This window comes from Zerene cesonia, chromosome 20 (assembly GCF_012273895.1).
Source record: "Zerene cesonia ecotype Mississippi chromosome 20, Zerene_cesonia_1.1, whole genome shotgun sequence".
Lineage (NCBI taxonomy): Eukaryota > Metazoa > Arthropoda > Insecta > Lepidoptera > Pieridae > Zerene > Zerene cesonia.
Genome location: NC_052121.1, coordinates 6203996 through 6229793, shown reverse-complemented (window position 1 = coordinate 6229793; position 25798 = coordinate 6203996). Strand labels below are relative to the sequence as shown.

The 25798-nt window shown below is 32.1% G+C and overlaps 4 protein-coding genes across 6 annotated transcripts in view; 3 read left to right on the top strand and 1 right to left on the bottom strand.

The window, feature by feature from the left end:
• Positions 1-889: 889 nt before the first annotated feature.
• LOC119835014 (putative zinc metalloproteinase YIL108W) lies at positions 890-3586 on the top strand. The gene is made up of 2 exons (XM_038359594.1): positions 890-1046; positions 1303-3586. Exons 1-2 carry the CDS (start codon positions 1044-1046, stop codon positions 2953-2955), a joined length of 1656 nt encoding a protein of 551 aa, XP_038215522.1. The 5' UTR covers positions 890-1043; the 3' UTR covers positions 2956-3586.
• Positions 3587-3717: 131 nt separating this feature from the next.
• Positions 3718-9581, top strand: LOC119835015 (glycolipid transfer protein). Its single transcript, XM_038359596.1, has 5 exons — positions 3718-5401; positions 5901-5956; positions 6116-6228; positions 6828-6984; positions 8594-9581. The coding sequence occupies exons 1-5, from the start codon at positions 5269-5271 to the stop codon at positions 8759-8761; spliced, it is 627 nt and encodes a 208-aa protein (XP_038215524.1). The 5' UTR covers positions 3718-5268; the 3' UTR covers positions 8762-9581.
• Positions 9582-13145: 3564 nt separating this feature from the next.
• Positions 13146-15681, top strand: LOC119835290 (39S ribosomal protein L16, mitochondrial). Its single transcript, XM_038360024.1, has 5 exons — positions 13146-13293; positions 13381-13458; positions 13541-13698; positions 14516-14758; positions 15425-15681. Exons 1-5 carry the CDS (start codon positions 13263-13265, stop codon positions 15638-15640), a joined length of 726 nt encoding a protein of 241 aa, XP_038215952.1. The 5' UTR covers positions 13146-13262; the 3' UTR covers positions 15641-15681.
• Positions 15682-16174: 493 nt separating this feature from the next.
• The window catches only part of LOC119834938 (transmembrane protein 132E), a 54572-nt gene continuing 44948 nt past the window's right edge, over positions 16175-25798 (bottom strand). The window contains exons 8-21 of one of the 3 annotated variants that reach the window (XM_038359487.1): positions 24489-24690; positions 23327-23499; positions 22640-22808; positions 22045-22317; positions 21538-21672; positions 21316-21356; positions 21019-21220; positions 20597-20900; positions 20370-20472; positions 20167-20288; positions 19580-19875; positions 19294-19383; positions 18618-18793; positions 16175-18084 (exon numbers count right to left, since the gene is read on the bottom strand). In XM_038359487.1, coding sequence (XP_038215415.1) covers positions 18070-18084; positions 18618-18793; positions 19294-19383; positions 19580-19875; positions 20167-20288; positions 20370-20472; positions 20597-20900; positions 21019-21220; positions 21316-21356; positions 21538-21672; positions 22045-22317; positions 22640-22808; positions 23327-23499; positions 24489-24690 — 2301 coding nt within the window. In that variant the 3' untranslated portion in view covers positions 16175-18069. Of the gene's footprint in view, positions 18085-18617; positions 18794-19293; positions 19384-19579; positions 19876-20166; positions 20289-20369; positions 20473-20596; positions 20901-21018; positions 21221-21315; positions 21357-21537; positions 21673-22044; positions 22318-22639; positions 22809-23326; positions 23500-24488; positions 24691-25798 lie in introns of those variants that run through there. The other 2 variants (XM_038359488.1, XM_038359489.1) reach the window with 2 other exon arrangements.

The following is a 25798-nucleotide window of genomic DNA, read 5'->3' as shown; positions in this document are numbered from 1 at the left end:
TTTGAAGGCGCTCAAAGCAGTAAAGAATACATAGAACAGGATAGCATGTGTCAGCATACATTAATTTAATCAAATAAAGTTATACAAAAAAAAAATTGTGATATAAATTTTTAGAGATGACTGTAAGTTGAAATACACTTTTAAGAAAAATAAAATACATACCAGCCTACCTATCATTATTTTCGATGATATTTATTGTTTCTAAAACGTGACGATAAAGCATAGAAGCATAAATATTATATAGTTATTTTATTATACTATAATAATACGCCTTACAGAAAAGTACAGCTACTTACGCTTTTTTGTGTATTTAAATATCACAAAACGCATGGAAACTTAAAATTTATAAAAATTTTATTAATTTACTTTTCTGATTCAGTGAATTTATATTCGCTTTAATTTCGTAGTAAGGAATATGCAATGTTAACAATGTGATTTATAGAATAAATCCGATATCAATTAATTCAAATACAGATAAATAGAATATAGCAATTCATGAATAAAATCTTCGTAAGTATGTATTATATTATCTGTAGTAAAAATTACGTATTTAAGAAAAAACGAAAATATGTTATATTGGCCTAGGTAGAAATATCTCACGAATAACAAAAAATATCTCGTTATCGAAAGATGATATATTTTATCTTTTATTAAACTTAACTTCAGTTCTACAACTATGGAAGTCCAGTATTGTATAAACTGTAAATCGGAGATAACTTTTTTATAATAAGAGCGTTGAAGTAAACAAAGACACTTCAAAACGGTGACTCATGATTTATTTGCTGCATCGGACTTTTTAAATTTCCCTCGTGGCAGTGGAGACAGTAAGTCTGTATCGCAAAGCGTCGCAATCGTTATTGTGTTATGTGCGTCTGCATCTACGAGCATGCGCAGTGTGTCTATCCTGACGTTCAGGCAAAAGGGAAGTGAAGAGGATCGACGGTGCACGCGGCCGACCGGCCTGTGTTCCGCCACCGCGCCGCGCCGCCCGCACCGCAGTTCACCCGTCGCGCTGGTTGTGCGCGCTCCACGCTAACTGCATCATGGTGAGTCATGCTTCAGTGCGAAACTATTCATTTGGGACGACCTTTACTTCTAATGTCGGCATGCTCTCATTTGCTTGTGTAAAAGTTTAAGCAAATGTTTTAACGTGAAGGTCATGTTGATAAACTGTATAACGTAATGTGTGTATTTTATACGCTTAACCTAATTATAAAAGTAAAAAGATTTACAGCCTTTGAGGCTTAACAATACCGACAGATTTTCAATAACATTACATGCAAATAATAAAATTATTTCCAGGTGATGGACAACCGAACGAATGAACCAAACAGAAATGAACAAAACTCTATATTTATTACTAATTTTCAACACGGTGAAACCGTAAATTATTCTTTAGTTTTGTTAAAAGGTATTATAACTTATGGCGCTTGTAATAATTACGAAAAAATCAAATGTGCTCTAACGACCAGTGGAAACAAAATCGAGACGTTCTGGGATGTATATAACCGAGAGTTTAAAGTGTTAATTGATCTTCAGAAAGGTGAAAATATCATCGATTTAGAATTTAACGGTATACAAAAAAATAATCTCGTTTTAAGGTACGAACCGCGCAGGACGAAACTGAGAGTTACACCAGTCTTTATAGTCTGTCAAGGCCACGATGGTTGTTTTCAATGTCCACCTGAAATCGATAACTCCATTGAGAGTGCCTGCTCACGTATTGCTATTGGTGCAAAAATTATACAGAGTGTTACGGCCGAAAAGCTTTACGAAAGTGGTGTAGGCCGCAAAACATTTCAACTTGAACATGAAGTAAACAGTAAAAATCCCGAATGTATTGTTTTTAAGAGCTCTTTAAATGTAAATAAAGCGAGAAAAATGAAACAAGATGAGCTGTGGACTCATTTCGGAAGAGAGCTGATGTTATCAGACTTAGGAAGTAATGAAAGAAAATTTTTAGGATTTATATCCTGTACGAGATTTAAAGGCACCGATAATGACAAACCTCTTACGCATGATGAAATTATATCTTACACGGAAGCATATGCGGCTTTGGGTGGAGGTGGATTAGCTTTGTTTGGATCAGCTTGCTTATACACATGGCCATTAACAATTGCAGACATTATACCAAACCTTTTGGACCCCACTCCTGTCAATAACAAGAGATTTATGGACGACAGTGGATATCGTGGAACATGGGGAGGGTGTTTTGCCACTACATTGGGATCTGTTTTGCATGAATTGGGTCATACATTTGATCTTGGTCATACGAAAGATGGAATCATGGGCAGAGGATTCGACAACTTAGATCGTGTATTTCTAGTCGGTGATAAAAGATCAGCATTAACAAAAGACAATATGAATAATTTTAATGGTAAACCCGTACAACACTCTACGGTTTCTTTGCAACGAAATATAAACGTCACAATGAATGTGGCCGAACCTCTTAGAATATTGGGACCCCGAAGCAAAACGACCCTTGGAAATTTTGTTTCTATGTCCAAATCAGATATAGTTCGACGGAGCCCCAATGTTACTCCCATAACAAGACCTTCTAGTGTTTATTCAACTATAACTAACAGAATGTCCGACTCTAAGAGAAATGCCAACCGCTCCAATGGGAATGACTCAATTTATTGGACACGAAATTGTGCAGTTCTGCTATCGTACCATAGGTGGTTTAATAACGAATACGGCAGGGAGAGACAAGCCATAACACGATCGCTAAAGTTTGATAAAAACAAAATGTTGATATTATCGACGGCTGGAATAAGAATTGTGGAAGTTAGAGACGAGACGAATGGAATGGTTTTGGATTCATACGAATTCACAAATATTCTTCCGGAAAAAAGATTTTTAGTTCCTTTTACATTCTCTCCAAAAAGCAAAGTGTTAACAATTATTGTGGAAGATGATTTAGGAAACGTATTAAAACAAACATTTTCATACTAATATTGTAATAGTGATGAAATCGTTATAAACCAAACGCAAACATATAAAGTGACAATAAAACACATGCAAATGTTAGCAAGGACTAAGAGGCGCAATCAGTAAATTTCAATAGCCTACTAATATTTTAAAAATTTCAGCTATAAAAAAAATTACAAAGCAGAGTCCATATTAAAATTATATTTAATACCTAAGACTGACTGACTGCTCCACCCTTTTAAGTGTTGCCTATCAAATTGGAAAAATTAAATCGAAGTCCAGAAAATAATTGTGTTTTAAACTTAATACGCTGAACATTTAAGTGGGCAAAAATATATTCAATGTTATAAAATATTCTTAATTTAATAATACTTTATAAAATACCTAATTATTTTTAAGAAGTCTTTTATAAATAAAAAAGGTATGCGTAACAAACGATTAATACATAGACTTTACCATTGATCAATCAATTTAATAGGTTATTAACAGTTAGGTAAGGTAATCTGAAGTATATTTCTGTATATTTTAGCAATTATCTTAAGAAAGGACTTTATTAAATACTTATTGCCTTAGCTTATATAGTGAAAATACCAAAGTAATTAGTTCGTCGCTATATGCCCTGGTGATATTATAAGTAAAAACTATTATATCTAAACATACTTTTGTTTTATTTATTTTAACATACACATAGACGTGCTAGCAGAAAAATCCGGTGGATTTTAACAATTATTGTTATATTTTAGCAGCTGTACATAAAAGTAAATATTCTCATCTCTGATAGTTTACTGTGAGAACAAAGTTGTATGCTAGTCTTAAGCCGTGCCTAACATTAGTAATGTATAGTCATATAGTTATAAAAATTTAAGGCAATTACGTCATAAATGAATTCTTTTATATGTATTTCAAACAATTTACCCCCCCCATTCTACGCCACTAGGCACTAGGTAAATGTTACAATTTTCCGCCCGTTTTTAGTCTTATGGGTGTCCATCAGTCTCATTATTCTAAGACTCTTTACAAGTTATTTAAATGTCATAGGAGGTTCTTAATTGGGAGTTTCCTAAATCTGCCGATGCATGCCAGCTAAACCTTCTGCTTCTTAAATCCGCCATAAGTTTCGTAAACTATTCTAGTTTTTTATGATTTATGTGACTTTGTATAACTATCGAACGGTATGGTTCTACTTGACGTAGGTATATTTGGATATCTGTGGTATTACTGTTCCCTTAATTAAGTACTCATAAATTATTTATTAGCTATTTAAATAAGCTATAAGTATTCGTAGCAACAGTGCTGCCACGTTAGCGCCTTAGCCTTAGGAGCTAGATCAAGCACTTTAATGGGACACATAATGATTTAATTCAAATATTTTATGAAAAATCACACTGAGTAAAAATCACGTTGAAATGTCTAAACCTGACCTGTTAATTTGTAGCCAAATTGATAAAAACTTTGAGGACTTTTTTAGTGAAAACAATTTATATAGAGATTTTTATGCAATCAGGCGCTTTGTTCAAGTGCTTTTAGTAATAAAAGCACCTATCTAACTTCAAACTGCCTGACTGGGATTCCAACAAATTATTGTTATGTTGTTTTTTCGTCATTATTAAATATTTAGCAAGTTCACGTTCATTAATTATTTATTTACATATAACCGTATATTGTAACATAAATATAACGTACATGATAAGTTATAATCCTACTCGACCGTGAATTACAGTTTTTTTTTGTGTTTATGTTAGTACCTTATTATTTCAATTATGTAAAAAATGTAAAGTATTATAAAAGTGGTACAGTAATTTGATTTAAATCTCAAATCAAACGAGTCAGACAAAATAATTTCAAAAAGCTGTTTTTACAACAATTAAATTTTAACAATAATCCAAATTACATTATAATTACCTACTTTATGATTACTGAGAGACACTGACTTCACTTCTACAATATTGATAAAATTAATTTTGAAACTGTAATTAATAGATTATAATAATTTCATAATTGATATAGTTTTGTATATATTGTATCTTCCATTTCAATTTATATTCAAAACTATGGTAGAATCACTGAACCACAGATACTATAACTCAACACACAAAACTAAATAAATCATTACTACTGTAGTTTAAATTACTCTGTGGTTAGATAATAAGTTTATTTGTTGACGAATGTCAATTATTACTGTCAAATTATTGTTAAACGTCAAATTTTATTTACAAGTTTTTTTATTGTCTTATCTTATTACTACAATATAATCATGTTTTTATCATTTTGCTTATCTGATAATAAGTAACAAACTTATTTAACAATGAAACGTACGATGTCTCCTATTTATCTGCCATGGCAGGGTCGTCTACTCAAACGCAAAAAAAAAATAATTTTGAAGACCTCAATTACTTCCCACCGATACAGAATGGACGAATTAATTTAGCAGAATTTGTAAAAGCAACATCAGACTTAGTATCAATTGTAGGTAAGTAAAATTAATCACTTTTACCCTCCATTCTTCTTGGTAAGATAATCAACATACAGAACTATACAATCATACACCATTTATTTTAAAAGTTTACGGTATTCATAATAAAATATGAATACCGGATCATAATGCATTTAAAAATATAGTTGGCATCTTATCGACAGTGTAGTATTTTCTGATAGCAATTAGAAATCCTATCCTTATAGGAAGGATATCCTACTAATATTATAAATGTGAAAGTTTGTGAGGATGTGTGTGAGTTTGTTACTCTTTCACGCAAAAACTACTGAACCGATTGCAATGAAATTTGATACGTAAACAGCTGGACAACTGGAATAACACATAGGCAACTTTTTATCTCGATATTCCTATGGGATACGGAATTACGGGGGTGAAATCGCGGGGCACAGCTAGTGCTGACCTTTTTTAAAATGAATTATAAAATTTCATGGAAATATTTTCAATTATATTAATCAAACATATTTTTTTATTGCAGATTGTCTTGGAAAAATGTTTAATCCCGTAAAATATGACATGCAAGGTAATATTGATGTAAGTAAAATTCATTTTTAAATAATAATTATATCTTAATAATAATAATCTTATAAGAAATTATCAAATTAGAATATATATATATATATATATATTCATTGTAAATTAAATATTATGAAAATATAACTAAAATGAACAATGGTTGATAATATTTTACAGAAAATTAAAAACAATTTCACTTATGATGAGAATTCCTGTCTATTTGAATTAATATTAAAAGAAAAATCTGAAAGTGGAAACACAGGTGCTGAAGCTACATTATGGCTCAATAGGTGGGTATATATAAAATGTGTAAATGTATGTGTAAAAACTTTTATGCTATAGTATAGCCATGTAGATTATACCAAGATCCATCCTAAAAATATAAATCCTACTAATATTATAAATGCGAAAGTTTGTGAGAATGTCTGTGTGTGTTTCTTGCTCTTACACGCAAAAACTTTTTGAAATTTGGTACGTAGATAGCTGGACAACTGGAATAACATATAGGCATTTTTTTATCCCGATATTTCTACGGGATACGGACTTACGAATGTGAAACTGCGGGGCGCAGCTAGTTGTGTATTAATATAACACATGATTAACAAAACAAAACTTAACAATTATTTTGACAGTGACAAATGAATGAATAGACATGTACAAGGTATGATAGATTTAAAATGATTGAGACGTTGAGATTCCTAGATTATATCTCTATTTAAAATATAAAAAAATACACATAATGAAATCATCTTTCTTCTGTATGTATTGTCGTCTCCTTGGAAAACTGACTTTTCAATTTAGTCTAATGAATACCTTGTATGATGTTTTACAAATTTTGCAATAAGTATTTTAAAATGTATTATTACATTATCGATGTATAAATTTTCAGGGCATTACTGTTCTTCGAACTAACCTTTACTGGTATCTTGCAAGACTTGAAGAGTGAAGTCAATGGTGATGATATAGATATGAAGAGTATATTCTCTTCAGCATATGAAGGCTCTGTAAAAAAATATCACAATTGGATAGTACAACGACTGTTTACGGTACATATTAAATTAAGAATTTTTAAAGAATAGAAAAAAAAATAATCACATCCCCGTGATCCCATCAAAACAATTGAATTTCTTCTACTCTTTCAGTATCATGTGCTAAGTGGGCGTCCTCACCACCCCGGCGCCATCTATTGAGATGATTCAACCATCTCAACCAATACAATATGTATTATTATTTCAATGATTATGTTATTGTTTGATGGAATGCAGTCTTGGGTAAATTTTACTTTTAGTTTTGTAACATTAAAATTATTTTTAAATTAGAATTTTTGCGATATTGAAATGGTTAAATGACGATTGAATCATCTAAATAGATGGCAATTTGAATGATATAAAACTAAAAATTTTACATACTAAGATGTACTATGTTGAGCCTGCTAATATTACACAATAGGTGATCACGATGAGTTGCAGAAATGTTCAACTATCCAACATTATTTACATTAATTATTACCAATTTCTACTAAAAGTTAAAGGATATGTTAGCTAAATCACTGCTTCCACTCCTTGATTACACACTCTTATACCATTGATCTTAGTGAAGACCGATTGAATACACTTAAGCGCCGCGAGCGAAATTTCTGCATACAATTACGTACGTATTTACGAAGTCCATAAAATACGACCATCATTCCCACTTTTGAAATAAACTCAAGTGACTTCCAATTATGCTATAAATAATATGCTTCTAACTGCAGTTTTACTCCCCACCATACTAGTTTCTATGGTAACTCTTTCATTGTAACTACAGACTTTGGAATTATTTGTCAGTAGATGTTAGACATATGATGATGTATAAAATCCTTTAAAACTCTTTTACACAAACACTTCTCTAACTTAGCTTTTCTATCAAATTTATTTGTGTATATATTTTATGTATTCTCTATTACTTCAGTTTTCACAGCTACCCGCATTCCATTTATTTTACCTTTATCTTTATCCTTGGGTGGCCTAGAAGAGATCGCTGATAAGCAATAAAGTCCCCTTATGTACTGTATTAATCACTTTATTGTATATTTGCAACATTTAAATTTTGGTGTGGTACATTAAATTGTGAAATAATAAATAAATAATTCATTTGTCTAAAAATACATATTATGTAGATAACATAAGTATTTTTAGAATGGAAAAAGACATGTTGAGAATCGTTTATATCTACCTTGTGTCTGTACCTGTTATTTTAGTGCCATTTTACCGTGTTTTGTTGAGGCGATTATTTTTAAATAACATATGCAATGCATTTATACATGATATCGTAAATGAGCAAACATGTTAGTCATACAAGAGTACATTTGGCAGAGTCAACTTACCCTTACAATCTATTATATTAATTTATATGTTATAGTATATAATGGAAGTCTCTTATCCACATGCTGAGTAGAAAGATCTGTTTTGACATTTCCCAATGTCCCTGTAATTAAAAGTGCTTATGTGCGTTTGTTGGTTTTTGCAAATTTGCTTTGACCACGCGGGTGTTTCCGCAGGTAACAACTTCTTTAAACTATTTCTCCCTCTTTTTCTTAGCAACACATTCATGAGCCATGACTTAGCAGCTGTTTTCATATTTGTGAAGTAAATAATAAACGTATATCTTTTTCAGGTCATCTGCAAAATGTCTCCAACTTTTCCCCAAATAATCACATCTTTAGGCCTCGAAAGTGTCGAGTCTTTCGAAAACAAAATGGCAACATTCACATCATCTTTACAAGTTGTAAGATTAGCAATTGACAATTTTTTTAAAGACAATGGTTTATTTCTTGAAGATTAAATAATTAATAAATGATATGTTCCTATTATCTAAATGTAGTGTGTATCCTACTGTGATCTCTACCAAATTTTTGTTACTTACACTTAATTTGTTTATCTACTTAGAGTCTTTATTTGATAACAATTTTGAGCTGTTAAACTTTACTTAATAATTGAACCTTCTGAAGCAAATTGTTTAAAAAAACACAAACATTGTTTTATAATATTTATTGAGAATTTTCATTCAAAATAGATATAAGTTATGCACAAATCATGCGCTGACATAAAAATTCATATGATATATTATAAGTTCATACACATATTATCCCTACAGAATATATTGATATATTCTTTATAAAACAATATAGTGGCTAATCTACCTTTTAAATGTGACTTACATTCAAATATTTATACTTATGCCCTTAAATGTCTATCTGTTTTATTGATATTTTGACTAAATCCCATAATAAATAGCTAATATACTAATATTAAAGATGAGTTGTGTAGATTATAATTGAGTTGAACAAAATTGTAATGAATATTATTTTGAAGCAATTATGTATAAGCAAATTATTTATTCAAAAATAATGTGGTGCTGTTTGTGCAAATGTGAAAATACCTTTCAATGGAAAAAGTTTCGCCTTTAAAGTACATTATGACAAAAGAAATAAAAAAATATGTAAGGTACCTATAATAAGTATTTTTGTATGTAAAGTTCTAAAAGAAGTATTACACTTACACAATATTAAATTCTGTACTATATTTAGCGTATCAAGTACTTAAGATTTCAAAATAAACCAATGAGGAAGCTTTAATGTGAAGTAATAAAATAATTAACGCAACAAACTTTTTTTTTATTTTTCCATTCAATCAATATATAGTGTTCAAAACGTATTTATATATTTTTTTATATTTATTTATTTCCTCAAACTTACAACTACAATTATAGAAATACCATTAAGCAAAATAGAGAGGTTTAGTGTCTGCTATAGGCAATAGCCTGTAATGTAAAAACACTTACCAGATTGTTAAAATTAATATTAGTCCATTGAAAAGATACATTAATGGTTGCGTTTCTCAGAAGATGCAATTTTTAATTTTATAATATTCGATTGATCCCCTGATTAAAATTAAATTTTTATGACGGTATATAATTATATAAACAATATTTGGAGTAGATAGTTTATAATGTTATGACGATATTTAATTAATTATAGATGTCAAGATGTCTACATATTATATTGTTTATTTTTTTTTCTTTTGTAAGGACTTCTTTATCTACATAACCAATGGATAATTTCCTTATGCATCTACCAGCATGTTTTTTCATATAAACTTAATTTCAAAATGTGTTTTACACAACATAATTTTATTAAATTTTTAAAGTTATACATAAATTCACAATAAACTAAGGTGTTATAAAAGTCTGTTTCTAGAAGTTGATAAATAAATTCCCTTTGCTATGGAAGAAGCGTGCTTTAAGGCCAGAAAACTTAGCAGAATTTCCAACGAAATTGTAACCCAAAGTATAGCATGCAATGTCACTTCCAGAGGAGTATTCAATAAATATGGATTGAGTAAAAAATACGTTATCAAGGGGAATTGCATGAAAACACTTAACATTAAAAAACTGGCGAGTTCTGGGACCTGAAATGATATATTAATTTCATTGTAACAATAATTTTTTCCCGGCTTTTACTAACTAAAACTTTACTGCGAGCGTGATCACAGACAGACTAAGCTAGACAATCTTTTATTAATCATTAATTGTGGTGGTAAATTCTTTAGACTAGAAATAAAACTGTTTTTTCCCGTTGCCGTCAGCAGTTGGCAAGAGAGGTTTCGAATCCTGCCTTATGAGGTATGATCGATCTTAAGTATGTTAAAATTAAAAAATGGCCAAGTTTATTTCCACGAAGAGCCTGGGTAGTAATCCCGCCACATGATCGAGCTTTTTCTAATCCTTGAATTTATTAAGTATTATTTTGAATTTTTATAAAATGCATCTAATGCTATATGAATAGCATTTTATAAAAATTAGTTCATAGTAAGAAGATAAAAATAAAAAAGTAACTGTCTGTGTGTCTGTCTGAGCGGATCAAATTTATAGTTACCCCATTCGCTCAACTATCGTTTATTATCTTTAAAAGTAAATACAAGGGTAGACAAACACTAGTAACAATTACACTTACTTAATCTGGTGATCTTACCCGATATAATAAATTTCCATTGTGTCCAAGATACAGCCTTATGGTTTCTATGGTAGTAAACATTACGAATAACGCTATTGATAGATATTTTATTAACTGGTCAAACTTATTATTCTGTAAATAAAAGAGATTTGTATATATGCTTGCTTTTAATAAAGGAATGGAATTAACAATTCAGTACAGATTTACTTGAAAATAAAAAGAAAACAAAAAATGCATGCAATAAAAATCTCGGATCATAAATGAAAAAAGGTTTGTTTGCTTCTAATATAGTATCGCAAACAGAATGAATAGGCTTAATTTTCAACAACCAGAGGGGGTGGGGGGGTAAGAGTAAATAAGCAAGGGCTGACGACGTAATTTTATCGAACAATGTAGTAAGTAGGTGCTGCCTACCGCCGTGAATGAAAGTATAAAAACCTATTATTAAGAAAACCTAAAACAGTTTATAACAAATTAGTCTATTAGTTAAAAAAAATGTTTTAAAAATAAACTTGATATCGATAATCCTAGAAATCGAATCGAATATTTATTCACTTTTGCCTACTCTATTTTGCCTAATGCCGTATCTATTTACGTCCGTCCGTGTTTCGATTTTATTTTAATTACCAATCAAGTTTAGCTGAGAAAATCTTACTACTAACTACCTATTGAATTAAAATGTATACATTTTAATGCAAATGGAGTGTCTTACTTTATCGCCTTTTTTATAAAACACAGATTAGGTACTAGTTACAAGTTTTGACTAGTTTAGAAAAATAATACTACATATAAAAATCTATAAAATTACAACATCTATAATTTTTTTAATGTGTAATTTTCTCACAGATTAAGTACTAGTTAATCCAAACGAACGATGCAAATACAACTTTATGATACAACATTAATTTCTAGTAAAATATATTTTTACAGTACAAACCTTAACGTAAAAATAAAATAATTCGACAATGGTCCATATGCAATATACATAATTATTTACATACAAGCACTTCTGTAAGTTCAACATGATTTTGTAATTCATTATAGACTAATTATCAAAACAGACTTTTCTTTTCTGTTTTCTTTATCAAAGAAAGTTTACCTATTTGCAAAATAAACAATGCTACAAGATGTTCATGTTTATTTTTTACTGTATTGCTTAGCAACGGGTTACATAGTATTTGCAACTACAGAGGTCGTTACTTTTTTCCTTACAGCTTAATGAATATCCCGTGTCCCAATCATTGGGATTGGATCATTAAACCATGCAACATCATTTTGTAAATGAATAATATATCTTATATATTTAGTTGTTGCATTTACCCATAACTATAAGTAAATACTAACTGAGTTTAAGAACGTTTCGGTACAGTCGTTAAAAATAAAATAACAACCACTGCCGCAGATAAGGAACTTTCGGCCAATAACATAGTAACTGGTTCTTAATCTGTGGCTTCAACTTGAGAGTCAAACTTACGTCAGTCGTCAAATCACAAATGCCTATAGTTCGGCCGTTCATAGAATGCGTTCCTGACACATCGCGAATGAACTGACGACGTAACTTTGTAATGGCGTTGCAGTAAAAATAAAAATATTTTTGCTGGTTGTTTACCGTTTTAACAATTGATGAGCATTAAAAAAAAATTATTATATCAATAATCAATGAATGTTATAATTTTGTGCCAAACTGAGTGTCAAATAACTTGGTAAACAATATTTTTCTAAATCTATACTGCGCTATTACAAGGTTATGTCAACGCTTCATATTTGTAGTGCTGTGCTAAAAATAACAGGCAAGTATCGTTATCTGTTCTTATACAGTTATACTTATAATATAAAATAATACGTTTTGTTTTTCTTTTCAAGAATTTGAAAATAATGGACTATAAAATAACTTTTACGAAATATAAAAATATAGTTATTATTGATAATAATATAATTATACATGTAGGCGAAGATGATGATGAAGACACCACCTCCTCAAGCGAATCGGAGTCAATTTTATTATATGAATTACTTTTTTTTGGTTTCCACTTAAATAACGAAAATATATATTTTAAATGATTCCGCCAATTTAAAACAAAATAGTCTTAAAATAATGCGGCGGTTCATTTTGGAGGAACGGTAACGAACTCAGTGTTATGTTGTGCCCATCACTAGTCGTGACTAACTGACAGGTGTCAGGAACGCATTCTCTGAACGGCCGAAGTATAATTTGGTTTTCACGTAACCTATAATGTTTTTATAAAATATTACTATTAACCCTTTTTCTACTGCGAAAAGATATAGAAAGTCTAACATTGAAGGTATTATTCGCGGTAAATATCACACAAAATGATGAGGAACACGTGGAATATCGCAACAAGTGCGTAACAAATGATAATTATGGTTTTATAAATATTAGTACCTAGAATCTCGAATAATTTGTTAATTTATTGCATTGGATTTTCAGATATTTTACGACCTGAAAAACTTCAGATGATCTTTACTGCGGGTATAAAATACTTCCCTCCTCCGAAAAATTATGATGGTATGACAATTCAAAGAAAAAAATTAATAAAATATGCCAATAAATGGACCTTCAAAATAAACTGTTGATCAAAATTTTTCAGATATTCAAATACCGGAACGGCCCAGATTGAAAGTATTTGATAAAGTGCCCCTATATCCTTCAAATATCAAACCACCTAAAATGCAAAAGAGGTTGCGTTATATGAGAGGACCTGAAACAGTGCACAATACATTGCAGTTGCAACAATATGGTGTTGTGGTCAGTAACATATCCTTACTTATATTCAAAAATGCAAAAGTGGATTTGTTTGTTTGCAAGTGTCTTGTATTATGATTTTTTTGGCTTGAGATAGTGAAGAAACTAGACAGTGATATTATTTATTCTTTTTTTTTCTTCAATTTTATCAGCAATCACGGTATTTGCTATAAGCGGAAGCATTGCCTGGCAAAGTAGGACATGTAGAGCGAGCACTCCAATGAGGACATCTGCTCTTCAAATGTCTTATACAAACTTTGTGTTCCTTTTAAAACATTTTTGATATGTATTTTTATCAATTGGTTAGAAAGTTTATTTAGGTATTTTTCCAGTCTAGTCACATATGATTTCATATGAGTATTTATTTCGTCTTTTATACAAAAAATATTTGTATGACAATAAATTTCAGCATTAGTGGCAAACCAACAGGCAATGCTGCCTTTTTTGGCACACACAGCCACACATAATTATTTAGTCAAACTGTTTATTTTTGTTTTTTCTTTTCTGATTTCATGTATGCTGTCTTTCTTTTTTTCATTCTTTGTTCTTTCTTGCAATGATAAGTTTTTGTAGTAAATAGTGATATAGGGTAATTTTTACGGCATTGAAGCATATCATTCCCATGGGTATTTCCTTTGACCATGCAGGCTAAGCTTTTGGCGGACATCGGATACAAAAATAAGTAACTATAACATCACACTCTTGAAATTAATGTTTTGATCCAGATTAGCCATATAAGAATCATCTTCATTTGCAGAACTATTTGATACTCACAATCCCATAGTCTGTATGGTTTGTAATAAAATAAATCTTTCAACAGGCAAGGGGAGGGGGGAGAATGCGCCATGAACATTTTGAGATGGTCCGTCTTCAAGTTGCTAGGAGATTAGACCAAAAGAAAATGTTTGCAATCTGGCGTATTGATCCACCATGGCAACCTATCACAAAGAAGGGTCAGGGCCAACGGATGGGTGGTGGTAAAGGAGCTATTGATCATTATGTCACTCCAATAAAAAATGGACGCATCATTTTTGAAGTCGGTGGAAAATGTGAATATGCTGAGGTATGTGGTACTATTGTTTTGAGTTGAGTTATATAAGACAATTTATGATCCCAATCCATGGGCCTTAAGCAAATAATATTAAAAATCATGTGCAATAGTAAATATAATAAAAATAATAGACAATACTTGTTTCTTTTCATGTTATAGATCTATTGCATCTTATTGTGTGCCTTTTTTTAAATTATTTAGTTTATCAGAATTCTACTCATTCAGTTATGAATGTTAACTAGTCTTTTCCATGTTTAAAAGAAAACAAGATAATTTACAAAATAAAACCAACTTTAGCAATTCTTTTTTTTTTTGAAATTGTGTGAAGAACTGTGGGAACTGTTGTAATGCTGTTTTCTTTGTCAATGCTTTATATTTAGCCCTCTAACTCATAAAATACTCAATTGATTTTGATGAAAATGGCACTGATCCCTTAGTGGCAGCAAGCCAGATACAACTAAAAAGAAATCACATCATTCTGACTTATAATTATTGATTTATGTGTGAATAAACAAACATATTATGAATTTGGGTCAACAGCTTCTGAATGTGGTGTTAATGAAGAAGATGTTACAGTATATCATATTGAAAAAGTATGCAATTCTGACAATATTACCTACCTGCAAGTTATATTAATCCTTTTTTGGTATTTGGTTTATCTTTTAAGTTATCTTTCAGGTGAAAAACATGTTACGAATAATCGCCGAGAGGTTGCCGTTCAAAGCTGAGCCAGTGTCACAGGAAATAATGGAGAAATTTGCAGCCGACGAAAAGTGGAAGGAAGAAAACAACCAAAATAATTACACAATGAAATATTTAATACAAAACAACATGGGCGGTTGTCACAAGCATATATCGAAATATGACCATAGGTGGTACTGCAAGTACTTGTAAGATTTAATGTGGAATAGAGAATAGAATTTAGTGAACAGTAATAATGGTAGTTTTTCGTTTACCCCGAATATTCATTAACTACTTTGTAGGCATATGGCCTATCTATTTTTATTTGAATAACATAGAGTCAATATAATCCAAAATAAATTTTATTTTTAATTTTTACCTACGCACTATGTTAATGGATTTATAATTGACTAGCCTTTCGTCTTCGGCCGCGTTGATAAACGATAAAAAAGATTGTGCTGGGGTTTTCCTCGCATAGCTCCCGTTCTGATGGGATTTTCGGGAAAATCTCTACTCTGTTATAAAGAATGTATGTAAAAAAAAATATATTTACTACCTATTATTAACGCTAGTCCTGTCGCTCTGCGTGTTATCTAATAAACTTGGTGGTTAGTCATAACCAGCCATTTGAACTTACTTAAAATTTTTAGGTTTTCATAATCGAAATTACTCCAGAAACATACTAAACTAAATTATTCTCTTAAAACTATGCATAGGTAGGTATAACTCAAATAAAAAACAAATGAATATTTTCATAATTGTTTATTATATTTGACATTTCATTAAGGGATTCTCGTGACAAGCCTCAGTCTGTAGCAATAATTTATTAATAAACTTCTTTATATAAGGAAAAACCCAACAAAAACAATTGTTATAGTAACAAATTCTACTGCACAATGTAGGTATGTGTTCTGTGACTTGTCCCTAAACTAACGACAAAAGCCCAAACGTTACGAATAATATCAATATTATCAGATTAAAGTTAAAGCTGAATAGATTGTTATAACAGTTTGCTTTACGAAGAAAAAAATAGTAACACAAAAGATAGATTTCACTAGAAACATCTTCTAGAAGGGTCACATCGATACACAATTACATTTACTATTCCGTGTACAATTATAACAGACATGAAACTTTTATTATATAATTCAGTGCAGCCTACTCTGTCGATATTTAAGCAACTCTACCACATTTATACATCTATTTCCTTCGTATCTTCGCACACATACCTATAAATTATATAACATCATAACAATATTTACAAAACCTATAAAACTAACTTACAAGTAAATGCAATTTACATTTTAATAAATTAATAAGATACATTATAATATATGATACAAGCAACTAGATTTCATAATATGATATGGCTTTTTAATTTAAAGTCGGCCGCCAAAAATCAACGAGAGCAGCCATATTATCACAAAGTTATACAATATTGATTGAGTATAAAGCCACGTGTGTATAGAACGTTGTACAGTAATATTCAAGTTATTAGGTTTTATATACGTAAGATATTTTAGGCCAAATTTTATTTTGTTCAACATCAATAAATGAAGTGGTAAAACAATAGGAACGTAAAGTTTTAGTTTACATAATATTGTATAATTGAAAACGGTATACATTTGAGCAAATAAAAATTAGCCCTTATTTAAACATATTATATTTGACTAGGTTTGTCTTATAAATAGTTCCTAAATTAATTAATATTTCTAAACACTGGCAAATTGCAGTCTTAAAGCCTATTACATGTCTTTGTTAAGGGAAAAAGAAGTGGAATAAATTATGTAAAATCTAATACGTAAATAATTAAATAGGCATATTAAATAGTTGTTATATAAATACATTTTGCTTTGCTCATGGATCTATGTAATTGCTAAGCTATAAGTTAAGACATAAGTGAGGTAGCGTTTTCACATCATCTATAATGGAAAATATGTACATACTATTCAGAGAAAAATGCAACGTTTTTTTTATTTTGGTATTTGGATAATAATTATAGCTCCAACCGCTAAAAGCTCGTATATTATATCATATTTTATTAACGAGTCACCAAAACCAAAAGAAGTAATATCGTTAAACAGACAAACAACGCGATCTATCTACAACATTATATCATAGATTATAATATATTTGAGTATTAACTACATGCACACAGATACATCATTAAATACATAAACATGTGCAACTTTGTTGATGACTAGAGTAAATACGTTAAACGTTATAGGTATACGTATAAAACAATTACATAGTTTATATCGTTTTCGATCACTGCAAGGATCCACATTTGGACACATATTGTACAGAGGATAATATATTGACCAACAACTTTATTCGTACGCCTCGCTTAAGTGTTCCAGGAGAAACTTAAGCTGGCGTTTCATAAAGGTATTTTTGTGTGCTATCGAGTCACAAAGCATCTGCGTGGGTGCGACACTAGAAACTTTAACGTTCTCATATATGTGTGCATCGTCGCTAGGTTGCTGGTTGTTGTTGAGTGTGTCAATAGTACTATCCTCGAGCCCGGCCACCCCGCTCGCGCCAATGGGTGCATTGTATACGTCGATTGGAGCAGCTTTGATGATATGCTGATAATTAAACGTAGACAATATCTGCCGGATCTTTGCAATGATCTGCTCTACTCAGGCGTTCGATTCCTGCGAAAAATTTGTTCGAATAAGTCATGATTTGCAGCAATTGCAATATAATTGGGATTACGGTGAAATGTGCTACTTCTAAATAAGTGAAAAGAGTCGGATTCTATTCTAGCTGTCTACTAGATAAAAATATAAGGATGATGTCATCGAGAGTAAGGGCGGTACTAGTCGTATTATAATATTGTAAAGGTATAAAGGTAGATCTACCGAGGCGAACATTATTAAACTTGCTGCAATAAGGCTAGACGTTACTTCTATGAGATAATATAAATAATGCATAGCTACACGTCCTTACATTAATTAATACTGCACGACACAATGTATATTCGTATAAAACGTAGTCATATAAAATACTATACTACATTCCATATTAAATGCATCAAAAGTCAGGCTCTAATATTCATAAGTAAATTACATAGACACCGATGTACGATATGATAGAACGGTTCGCGCCGAGCGGCCGAGCGGGTATCGGTAAGCGACACAGCAACGTCTACACTAGAAGCGTGGTGGGACGGTGTGGCGGTTTATACCTTCAGGTTATGGAAATAATGCATGATTTGATCGTAGTCCATGTGCAGGTCGTCGAGGCCGAGCGGCTCGGCCGGCGGCTCGCCCCCCGCGCTCCCCGCGCCCGCGCCCGCCGCCCCGCGCGAGTACATTGGGTTTCCCACTATCGTGGCGCGCTTCACTTCGGGAGACGGGGTTCCTGATATAAACAGTTTTTTCAATACAATATGTACATCTTCCTGGAGGTAGACGTTTATACACATTTATAAAGGTGCATAATAGTACTAGCTATAGGAATACTAAAGGAACTGTCTCTGATCGCTTATATATTAAAGTCAATTAAATGTAAAAGAGACAAGGGTAGCTAAGAACATTTAATTTAAAAAACATTTTTAAATAACTCTGCTATTTACCCATTTCTAAGACTACGTAATTATTAAGAAATAAAAGAAATACAAAGAAACTATCGGGGGAGATAAAAGCTAGTTTGTTTATTTGTGTCTCCAATGAACAAACAAATGCCTTTGTTTCTTAAAATCCAGTGGTGGTTTGTGAAAGTTATTAGGCTTATAAAAACTGACGGTAGCTAACCAAAATAAAGGTTTATATTGAAATCGAGAATTATACTGTTTCATCAGGCATCTAGATAAAAATGATAGTAATAAGATAGGTACCTCATAATGGTTAGGTTATACCTACCTTTATTCTGATTGGACAATTCCACGAAATCTCCTTTACCATTAGCATCCTTCGATTTACTCTTATGTCTCATTTGCAAGTCAGGTAGACCTGTAAATGATGAAGATTGCGATTCAATATTGATAGAAACGTGCAACTATTTCGAAATAAAATTTTATTATTTTATTTGACAAGGAAAGCGTTGGGATATCCCTTTTGTGTGTAAAAGATAAAAGTATATGTAAAAAGGGGTTATACATAAAATAAAATATGTATATATATATATATATATGTCATATAGTATTACCGATTCCAGAGTCGTGCATGTAGTCAGGGCTTTCCGGTTTAGTGAAGGTGCGTCGTGAGTCATCAGTTCCTCTGTTGAGGCCAACAATTTCTCGGTAGTCCTTATTTTCCATAATGAGAGGAGCGTCGTTATCAAACTCAAATAATCTGGCGCAATCGTCCTTATTCGTAAGCTTTTCCATTGGATCATCGTCAAAGTCGTTGCGGAGTCGAAGAGGGTAGGAGTCGCGTTTGTATTGATCTTTAATTTCTCGGCTCGGTATGTATGGGGATTCGGCTTTATTCAGATCAATAATTCTGTAACAAAGATAGATAATTAAATACTTTAATAATTAAATGCAGTACTGTAAAAAGAGCGTCTGTCATAAAAAGAAAGTTTTAACGATTGTACTGGGTGGTACATCCAAACATGGAAAGTTATTTTAATGTAGGTAGACAAAAATCTATGTACTTTTTAACTACTAAACGAAATAACAAAATGAAGCAATACGTAGTCCTAATTGAGCATGGCTCTATCTACAAACATCTTTACATTTGAATAGTATTCTGTCCCACAAGTCTTAATAGTTGTATTTGATAAAAGCTTACCGGTCTGGGTGGCGTTGATTTTCCGGAGATCTCTTGGTAGGTTCGTGCTCGCGATCGTGTTTCTTATGATGATTCCTGGAGTGGCTTCGTCTGGAAGGTGGCATGACGGACTCTGGCAAAATCTGAAAGAAGATTTTAAGGTTTTGTAATGCAAAATGTATTCAATGAACATACTTATATTAATTAATTTAATAACAACTTACTTTATTGGAATTCCGTGGTGGCACCGGTACTTGAGGCTGAGGTGTTGAAGAGTTTCTGTGCGGTGGCACTGGGGGTCGATACTCTTCTTGGATGTTAGGATCCCTAAAATAACACAACACATTGTACATAAACGCAACAGAAACCACTAACATAAGTCTAATTGGCATGTAAAATGTCTGTGTGGCTGTGTGAAGCATGCAAGAAATGATGGCAATGATAATCTTACTGCCAATGACCGTCTCCGGAGTTTTGCCGCGCGTGCCTCGAGGGTTTCTTGCAATATGTCGTCGAATCTATGATCCTGTCACGTTTCTCATTCTGCGACGGTAGTTCAATGGAGTTGGGGTTATCGAAGCTGGTGACCATAACGTTTCCATTGTCACGGATTGCATCGTCTGGGTCGACGTAGTTGTAGTTCAAGGGGTTGGAGGTTATACGCATTTCTTGGTTGTTATTCCCCTTATCGCTGGGTTGCATCGAATTTCTGTTGGTTGGGTGCCGGTTTCCATTCTTTTCGATTGTTGCCCTTCCTGCGAATAAGTAATATAAATTAAGAACAGAAGATTGTAATATTATGAAAAGGAAATAACTAGACAATCATATAAATTTAAAATTATATTGGATCGATATAAATATGAAATGTCGTACCAAGCCACACCCAGTCATGAGCATTAGTGGTCGATTCCCTCAATGGCTTCTCTTTAGCAAGGCCAAGTGTAGTTCCAACTAAATTGGTAACTTGTAAGCGACCACTTTCAGTCGCACCGGGACTGTTTCGACAAACCCCTCCTCCTGGACTGTTCACTCTTTTCAATTTGTATGCATATACAACACAGGATACCACAAACACCTTAAAAAACAATTAAATATAAAATTTCATTTTATTAAAGAATAAGAACGAAGGATGACCAAAAAAACATAGAACTGACTATATAAAATAATTACCATGATCGCCAGACAAAATGCTCCAAGTAAGATAGTCATTCCTGTAACGACAAATTTTTCGATTAAATTTGAGGTAACTTAACAACACGAAAACAAAATGATGTACTAACATTTAAAATTTTTTTTCCTAAAAAACTAACATTGCTTCTCTTCTTTTTTTTTCTCTTTCTTCTCTCTATAATTTCATAAAATATACATATAATAATTATATGTAATACCAACCGATTTGTACTTGCGACTCATTTTTCTGCGCAATATGCCGCGGGTGGTGCGCAGCGTTCGGTCGGTGAATGGATCCGTATTGCTGCGCTTGTACTGTGGGATTGTGGTTGTTTTCATCTTTAATACGTGAAATATCTACAAAGACACGAATGGTAATTTAGTGGTTTTATTAAAAGGTCTTTCTTTAATTATTACTCTACTTGGTAAAGTTGATAACTAACTAAGATTACATTTTACGTTCGCGTCAATGCCAATAATGGATACCAATGTTAATTTATTTAGATTTTTTAAATTAGTTTCATTATTTTATTTACCCAAATTTTCTACAAAGAAAACTAATTTTTAAGCTGAAAAATATAAACATTTAACGTTTTTATTGCTTTACGGCCATGCTACATTTTGTTACATAATAATTTATTCTAATATTACCAATAAAAATTTATTCCGCTCAATAGACTATATCTAGAATAACAACTCTTAAGCAAAAAATTCTTAATATATCTGCACCTTTAAGCAAATCCGTTAAATCGTTCATCCCAGTTCTGATGCCACCCCGAGCCATTATGTCATCGTTCTGCGGTGTATCCGGCCTCTGTGGTGCATCTGTTCCACTGAAGTCTACATCCACACTAGCGGCTGCTGTGGCCAGAGCTCCAGGAATGTTCTTTATATTTGCTGGTGTTTTAGCGTCGCCTTTACCGGGGAGAGCTACTCGACGTATCGGCCCGGAGCGACACTGGTCGGGCGTGAGTAAAGTTACGCGTAATAGTTCTCCGCTACCTGCGATGCATGAATAAACTAAGAGTCGAACAAATGTACGTTTTATAGATACCATGGCCAATACGTAATTGGGCCTTGATACCTATAAAAAATCAGCTAGTAAAATGATGTGTAAAAATTTTATAGATAATAGACTGAATGGAGAAATTCTTTGGGTGTACTTATATCATCGAAAACACATATTCCAATATGTTTTATTATTTTTTTTAACGTTTAACTTTCATCGAAGCTACTATACTGGCACAACATTCCTTATATTCGTATAGTACCCATTTTTGTATATAATTTTTATAATAGAGAATACTGAAGCATAATGTCATACCTTCACCAACAGCGATAACTCTAGGATGGACCGAAGCAAGCATGGGCGCAAAAGCTACAACTTCGATATCCAGACTTTCCACGAGCAAGTGGTAATCAGACGTGGCCACATCTCGGAGAGCCGTGTGCGTTCCGTCTGAGAACTCGATGTCTATATCTAGAAGCCCTTCCTGTAATATTGAAAAAAGAAAATAACGTGTTAAAAATATCATCACCACCGCTCGAAACGGTAAAGGAAAACAACGCGAGGAAAACGGCATGTCCGAGAATTAACAGTTCGACGACATGGGACATCTACCAACCAGCACTTGAACAGCGTGGTTGATTATTGCCTGATCCCTCATAGGAGGCCTGTGTCCCAGCAGGGGGAACAAATATGAGCTGATGATGTTGAATTGAAAAACTATTTGAAAAGTGCTATCTGTAAAATTAACTGAATTTCAGCATTTAAAGAAATTAATTTTAATGAAGTAAATTTAAACCCTTTGTACTTAAAAATCAATTAAGTTACTTGTCGTCTACAAACATAATTAATCATAGTTCTTGTCTAAGAAAATTCCAATCTGTTTCATGCTTTAATAATCCAATTTAAAAAACATATATAATTTGATTCTACCAAACACGTCTTTGTTCCTATAAATCAATTTCCTGCCCTAATAAATCACACTGAAGCCCCCATCTAACTCACCTGGTATTGGGCTGTCAATCGTCTCGTAACAGTAGTTTCAGACACGTATCCGTTTTCAATAGCCGTATCAGGAGAAATGTTTAGTTGTAAACCAGATATCACTCGTACTAAAAGTCGGGTAATCGACACTTTGTCGTTGACCACACGGACTTCGCGTAAACCAATCACACGTCCTATAAAAAAAGACGTAATATTTGTTATATATATTTTTTTACGTGTACGTTTTTTAAAGTCTCAAAATGTTATTTAAAATATAACCTGATCGAATTCTGTTTTTAGGAATTTATTGTTATTTCAACTTTATTTATGTAAACCTATTCAAATAACTTCAAGGAGAATCGAAAATGTTTAAATAAATCAGTTTAGTTGAGTAGATTTAGTAGGTAGGTGTTTTCGGATACAAGTAGGAGGTAATTATAGGCTTAAACGAGGCTTGATTAAAAGACTTGTTTGCAACATTCATACTATTATTTCCAGTCTAGAATCAATAGAAACAGTACACCGTACAAAAGCTCAGAATTCCAGGTTAAGTATTTCTTAGCCATAATTGTGGTAATTATGAGCAGTCGTAATACGAACACTTAGACTCAAGTTACGCAATTTAATACGCATTTTGTTTTTACGCGCGCTAGTTTGTTTCACTGTTGCTTTTTTACAGAGCACATGTGCTTTTGAGTAATGCTGTGAAAATAGTAATATGAAACAAAGAGAAGAATGAATAGTTTCTTCATTTTTGTTGATAATTACACGTAGTCAGTGAAATTAAAATTTGGAAACGAACCAATAACATCTTTTAATTTTGGAAATGTGTCTATTCGTCTATTCTATCTTTTCTTTTCTTTTCGCAACGAATAAATTTTAGGCTATACAAATCTTACTAATATTATAAATGCGAAAGTTTGTAAGGATGTGTGTGTGTTTGTTGCTCTTTCACGCAAAAACTACCTGCAATGAACCGGTTGCAATCAAATTTGGTACATAAATAGCTGGACAACTGGAATAACATATAGACAACTTTTTATCCCGATATTCCTACGGGATACGGACTTACGCGGGTGAAACCGCGGGGCGCACCTAGTTATCCATATTTAAGATCATTAAACATTGACTCAATTAACAACATTATGGAGACAGTAACTGTTAACAATGAATTTGTTTTTACCAGTAATCGGCGACAGCACTTGAACTTCAGTGCGGCCAGTACTCCGTCCTTGCAGAACACGGTTCCTTAGCGACGCAATACGAGGATCAGACACCCGCATCAGAGATAGCACTAGTTCCGTCACTTTGAGCCACGTGCGTCGGGACACGAAGTAAGACACGCGGCCGGAGTCGTGGTCCTTGGCCAGGAAACGCGCATATACCTGTAGCAAAGTACCATGTTTTATTGGGTACAAACAAAAATACTTTAATAGGCACCAAAAGACAAAAAGAAATGTGGGTAATTAAAATCGTGATTTATAAGGCTAAAACTAAATCTACCTCGCGGACTACGTCACGGGCGAATGCTAGTATTTCTATAGCTATTGTGTTCTGGTTAATATGTGGTGTATTATTATCAGATATTCAGCTTCATTCCGGACAAACAAAATTTATCTAATACTGCTTATGCCCAGCGGTTTTACGTGCGGACAAAACCACGGATATATAAGCACTCCCAAGTTTTAATAAGTATGATATATAGTTATAAATAACTACTGCAAGAAAAAACTTAGTTTAAGAGATAACAAGAATATCAAATTAAAATCATCTTCTAATCACCCTTTTTATAATATTAAAAATACCTAACCACAGATAATATATTGTTATTGTATACTATGCACATGTAACATATAAAATGCAAATAAAAAAAATATATCCCTAAAACAGGACCCGTTTGATATAGTGCCAAATTCATATAGCTACTTCAAAGATTCGTTATTCTATTTTCTATAATATAGGAATGTAGGTGGATGGCCATGTTCGACTTATTTTGTCTAAAGCATAAATTGGCTAACTTCCAGGATGCAAAATGTGTTGACACAGATTACTGATAATTTATCGTCGTAAATAAAATACTGAAGTGCATAGATGATTTATTATACCGATACAGTATTAATCGATTTCTTGAAGCTATTAAGCGTTGCTATAATTTTAACGAAAATTGTCTAAAGCTAAGTAAGTATTTAGTTTAATTCATTACTTATAAATTGCTTGAATATTTACTAAATAATATAAAATTAATGTCATAAACTGTCATTTGCATATAACGCTTGCTATTCGGCTTCCAATTTGTCTATAAAGATTCTATAAATAGAAACTTTTATACGAAACTACATTTCAGTGAGAAATGCTGACTTTTTATCGACACAAGGTTAGGTCAAGCTAAGTTTTTATTGTTTTGATGTGACTTGATTCAAATCGTATGCCACCTACGTCATACACTTCATATTGAGCCCTATTAAAAAGTGATTTCAAATTTCCTTTTGCCCA

What these genes read in the sequence shown, in the direction of transcription:
- LOC119835290 (XM_038360024.1), top strand. Translation starts at nt 13,263, where the DNA reads ATGATGAGGAACACGTGGAATATCGCAACAA. An exon ending in CACGTGGAATATCGCAACAA is followed by an intron (nt 13,294 to 13,380) that starts GTGCGTAACAAA and finishes TTGGATTTTCAG; the next exon opens with ATATTTTACGACCTGAAAAA. An exon ending in TCCTCCGAAAAATTATGATG is followed by an intron (nt 13,459 to 13,540) that starts GTATGACAATTC and finishes AAAATTTTTCAG; the next exon opens with ATATTCAAATACCGGAACGG.
- LOC119835015 (XM_038359596.1), top strand. Translation starts at nt 5,269, where the DNA reads ATGGCAGGGTCGTCTACTCAAACGCAAAAAAAAAATAATTTTGAAGAC. An exon ending in ACATGCAAGGTAATATTGAT is followed by an intron (nt 5,957 to 6,115) that starts GTAAGTAAAATT and finishes AATATTTTACAG; the next exon opens with AAAATTAAAAACAATTTCAC. An exon ending in GCTACATTATGGCTCAATAG is followed by an intron (nt 6,229 to 6,827) that starts GTGGGTATATAT and finishes ATAAATTTTCAG; the next exon opens with GGCATTACTGTTCTTCGAAC.